Source organism: Octopus bimaculoides, chromosome 1, assembly GCF_001194135.2.
Source record: "Octopus bimaculoides isolate UCB-OBI-ISO-001 chromosome 1, ASM119413v2, whole genome shotgun sequence".
NCBI classification, from domain to species: Eukaryota; Metazoa; Mollusca; class Cephalopoda; order Octopoda; family Octopodidae; genus Octopus; species Octopus bimaculoides.
In genome coordinates, this window is record NC_068981.1 from 199,088,902 (window position 1) to 199,093,756 (window position 4,855).

General features: G+C 36.3%; 1 protein-coding gene across 4 annotated transcripts in view; it reads left to right on the plus strand.

Annotated features, from left to right (window-relative positions):
• The window catches only part of LOC106867904 (calcium uniporter protein, mitochondrial), a 168,744-nt gene that overhangs the window by 97,841 nt on the left and 66,048 nt on the right, over positions 1-4,855 (plus strand). For 2 of the 4 annotated variants that reach the window (XM_052973977.1, XM_052973985.1), the window contains exon 4: positions 1,093-1,125. The exons of the other annotated variants lie outside the window; for them this stretch is intronic. In XM_052973977.1, coding sequence (XP_052829937.1) covers positions 1,093-1,125 — 33 coding nt within the window. The remainder of the gene's footprint in view (positions 1-1,092; positions 1,126-4,855) is intronic. 4 annotated transcript variants of the gene reach the window in all.

A 4,855-nucleotide genomic window follows, 5' to 3' on the forward strand; every position in this document is an offset into this window, starting at 1 on the left:
ACTCTGCCAAATTAGATTGGAGCCTGGTGTAGCCATCCGGTTGCACCAGTCCTCAGTCAAATCGTCCAACCCATGCTAGCATGGAAAGCGGACGTTAAACGATGATGGTGATGATGATGATGATGATGATGATATATATATATATATATAACCCTAACCGCACCCTCGCTTGATAGCCGATGTTGGTGTGTTTACATCCCTGTAACTTAGTGGCTTGGCAAAAGAGACTGATAGAATAAGTACTAGGCTTACAAAGAATAAGTCTTGGGGTCGATTTGTTTGACTAAAGGCAGTGCTCCAGCATGGCTGCAGTCAAATAACTGAAACAAATAAAAGAGTGAGAGAATGTTGTTTTTGTTTTTCACTTTATTCCTGCTGAAGCAATTCTTCTCTGGTAATATTATTGTGAACAAGAATTGTCTGCAACCAGTTCCAGTTTTAGAGATACTGACTAATAATGGACCATCTCTGCAATCACTCAGCATGCTAGTAACAGCAGCAAATATCTCCTTCAGATCATTGCCTCCCATTTGAAGAAGACAGGATGCAATGGACAACAAAGTGTTACTTAAGATTATGTCATTGCTGAAACATGTGGGATCACAGTTCCACTGGGGTCAGGGTTAAACAAGGAAAGTAACAGGTTTCATATCAGTGAATATTTACTTTGTCTTGTTCAGCTCTTGTCACCTTAGATGCATGTTTAATTAGTTATTTCTTAGATGCATGTTTTTAATTAATTACTTCTCTTGAAACTCTACAGCAGAGCCATCTTTTAGCAGCTTTATAACCCTCCATTCCCCAAGCAAATCAGTTCACTGAGCCCTGTAGTGTTTATTTATTGACAGCAACCTACAATATACATAGATCAAAATCAAGCCCCTGGAAGTGTGAGTCCCCTAGGCAATTGTATAGCATACCCACAGTTCTTAATTTAAAGAAATGATGGTGATAAAACAACAGTTTCTTAAAATTCATTTGTTGCCTCTTACATTGTCTTTAATGTTTTGTATTTATCGTTGTTGTTGTTGTTGTTATTATTATTATTATTACTATTATTATTATTATTAATGTTATTGTTATGTCTATTAGGTTCAAATGTTGATGGAGAATTCAAGGAATCTGGTAATTTTTTTAAACCTCAATCACTACTAATTGCATTAATCTCTTAACTCTAATCCCTTCTTTGATAGAGGCCAGTGGAGGATCATCACTGACAACAAACATAAAAAGTATTTTCCAGGATTTAGTCTTTATGAGAAAAATTGAGCAGGAGATAGGGGTAGATTCTATCAAGTTTATTAGCTGTAAACCTTAACACAATGGCATCTAATAGGCAGAACTTCTTTCACCCTCACTGTAAGAGTTGGGTAGACAGGCGAATATATATATATATATATATATATATATATATATATATATAGTGAGAATTTACAAAAGACAAAGACAGGTGTGTAAACAACAAACAGATGTATTAGTTTAACACTTGGGAAGTGAGAAAGTCTTTTACATTTCGAGCCTACGCACTTCAACAGAAAGGAACACAAAAATAAACAGGGAGAGAAAATAGAAAAAGGTATAGTGGCTAGTGATCTATCATGGCACACGATAGATCCTTATAATATACATGCATATACACACAGGCACATGCACATATGTGCGCACACACTCACACACACATGCATGCATGTGCACACACACTCAGGTTATACCAAAAGTAATGTAAAAGGGAGCAACACTTTTTTATTAACCGACATAGGTTGTTCAAGTTGCACACATTTGTAGACTAACACTTACATATATAGTAAAGTATTATGCACACACACACGGTCTCCATCACAAGAGAGAAATTAATTCTTTTATTAAACTCAGCTCCTGAATCTTTTTTTTTTTTAATTCAGTGTTATACTTTTGTACCTTTTTCTTCAAAACCACTCTTATCTCGGTCACCAAATTACTGTCCCTAAAGATTGACCTTCATCAGGCCAAGCAGGTAGAGGTTGTAGAGTAGACTGGTCAAGGGAATGGAGTGCCAAGGGCTAACATACTTTGGTCTCATTCATTGCCAGAGATGTGTTTGGCTGCACATTCTCAAGGTGGAACTGGATTGTTTTTTTCTATCGCTTCTCTAAGTTTTTGTTTATTGTCTTAGTGCACAGCCATGTTCCAGAAAAATCAAGCAAAATGATGCCCTTGTCATCCCCCAAAACAGGTGACCATGACTTTCTATGATGAGTGTTGGCTCTTCAACTTCTCAAGCCTTAGACAAGGTTTGTGATGCCATTCCATTAACTGAACCTTTGTTTCTGCATCATAAAGATATGGCCATGTATCAACCTTTGTCACGTGATCAGACAAAAAATTGCCTTTATCAGTTTCATTTGTTTCCAACAGATTAGATTCCACTTGTGCTCTTCTCCCCTTCAAATCCGGTATCAACTACCAAAGTACCCACATTGAGCACACTTTCTAATATTCAAAGACTTCCACCATCTTCTGTAAAGTCTGTAACCAGAATCAAGTTGGGCTGCAAGCTTACCGATTGTGATTTGTCTGTGCAAATCAGTTTGTCCACATGGTGGCACTTCATATCAGTTTGATTGTTTCCCTCTATGGTTTGCCTTCAGAACTGGTTTTCTCTTCTTTAAACTTCTTCATCCATCCCTGCACATTGCTCTAGTCAACAGCATCATCTCCATAAACAACCTGTAGTCTTCTGTGAATGTCTCACTGTTTGTACCCCTCAAAAACTCGATGATAGCATGTCACTTCTGCTTGGAATCCATTATTTCCCTGCAATGGAAAAGAACAAGAAAAAGAGTATCTATCAAGGAAGAATTACTCTACTAAAATGTGAAACTTGAACAACTTGTGTCAATTAATAAAAAGTTGTGCTCAATTTTGCATTACTTTTGGGACAACAACTCTTATACACATTTACATATCTACACTGGGCAAGTGTCTTCTGCTATAGCCCTAAGCCAAACAAAACCTTGTGAGTGAATTTGGTAAACAGAAACAGAAAGAAACCCCCTCATGTCTATGTGTTTGTTTGCCTTCTATGAAAGTTAGAAGCTATGAGCAGTGTTGTCGCTGTCGTTTCTTTCAGCAAATTGTCTACTTGCTTCACACCATTGAAGGCTTGTGAAATGCGAGATCTTTATTTGAGAGGCATTCTGCTGTAAAATAATACCTCGGTAATATATTCAGGAAACTCATGCAAGCATGGGAAATAAAATGGACATAAAACAAATAGATGAATATATATATTTATATATGAATATGTGTGTGTGTGCATTATACATACCTGGGTTTTAGTAAAATATTGCAGAACACATTCCTTGCCATCAAAATATGAAATAACCAGAAATTAACCAGATTTTGAAATTTAATTTAAATTAAAAAATTATCAGGGTATGTTTTATTACTTTTTATGTTTATTTACATTTTCTTATATTTATTTAGTTATTTATTTGGAGTTTTTTGTTGATTCTAAACAAAACTTCTTACATAAAGCTAAATGACATATTCACTGCAGCTTTAGACAATAATTGCCGTCTGAAATTGAAACCCTCATCTCTACGTTTGTGATTCTCAAACTTTCTTCTATCATTGATACTCCACTCCTTAGCATCATGTATTTTTTCAATTTAATGCATCGCTGCAGTGAGGTGCAGAAGGAAAATATTATTAAGGTTTTGCACAAAAATAAACTTTCATAAAGAAAAAAGAAAAAAAACATGCATCACGAATGTAAATAACAAAAGAAAATAAAATATATTTATCAAAGAAATATATAAAATATATAACAATAAAAATAAACAAAATCACAAAATATAGAGTAAAACGGCTTTAAATGAATTTGTTTTTTTTATCTTTTCACAAGATCAAACGCAAAAACCATTTCCATTATCAGTGGGAATTCTATAGATTTATTGAGTCAACCAGTTTGGAAGAACTGTTGAGGACAAAGCTACTGGCGCCATTGGCTTGCACATGATTCCTTGTTATCTCTGTTGTTATTAAAGAAACTGGCATCACATAGAGATGTGATGAGATGGGGAAGAAACATATTGAAAAGTTGCTTGATAACCTGTTGGTGGGAATCTGTGACTTTCTTCCAGAACTGCAGACTATGGAATTATTCCATTTCCAGGTATTCGATTTGACTGCCAGGAGGTAAATGCACCCACTAAGTTATTGAGAATCACTGATCTGAGTGAGGTTACCATGTATTTCAAGAGAGGCTGCTTTATGCTAGGAGATAAGGAGCATAAATTTGAGAGATAGGGCCTGAGCAGAACAGAGGGGCCACATTGCTACTGAGATTTTAGAAGAGAGAGTGAGTGAGGAGATAAGGCATCTGTGTGGCTCTTCAAAGTACAAAAATGAGTAGAAGTGAACAGAGTGGGGGTGAGGGAAAGAACAAAGAGTTTGGTAGGTGAAGGTTACACAAGTATAGGGGAGAGTAAGAGATGGGGAGTGGGTGAGGCAGGGAATATAATGAACAAGTATTGAGTGGATGATTAAAAGGGGACATAGGGAAGAGTAGGTGACAACTGTAGAGATTGAGTAGGGTTGAGGGGTGGACAAACGGTTGAGGGTGACCAATGATGATGGGGTGTGGAGGGTGGTAGAATAGTAATAAGGATACAGGAAGGATAAGAGAGAGATGAGTGGTCAGGTAGGTTGCAAGAATAGGGTGGAGGAAGAGAGAAGAAAGTGCATGGGAGAATGAGAAATGTATGGTAATGGAGAAGGGGAGACGATGTGGGTGAGGAGGACACAGTGCTAAGAATGGTGGATATATGAGTATGTATATATATATATATATATATATATATATATATATATA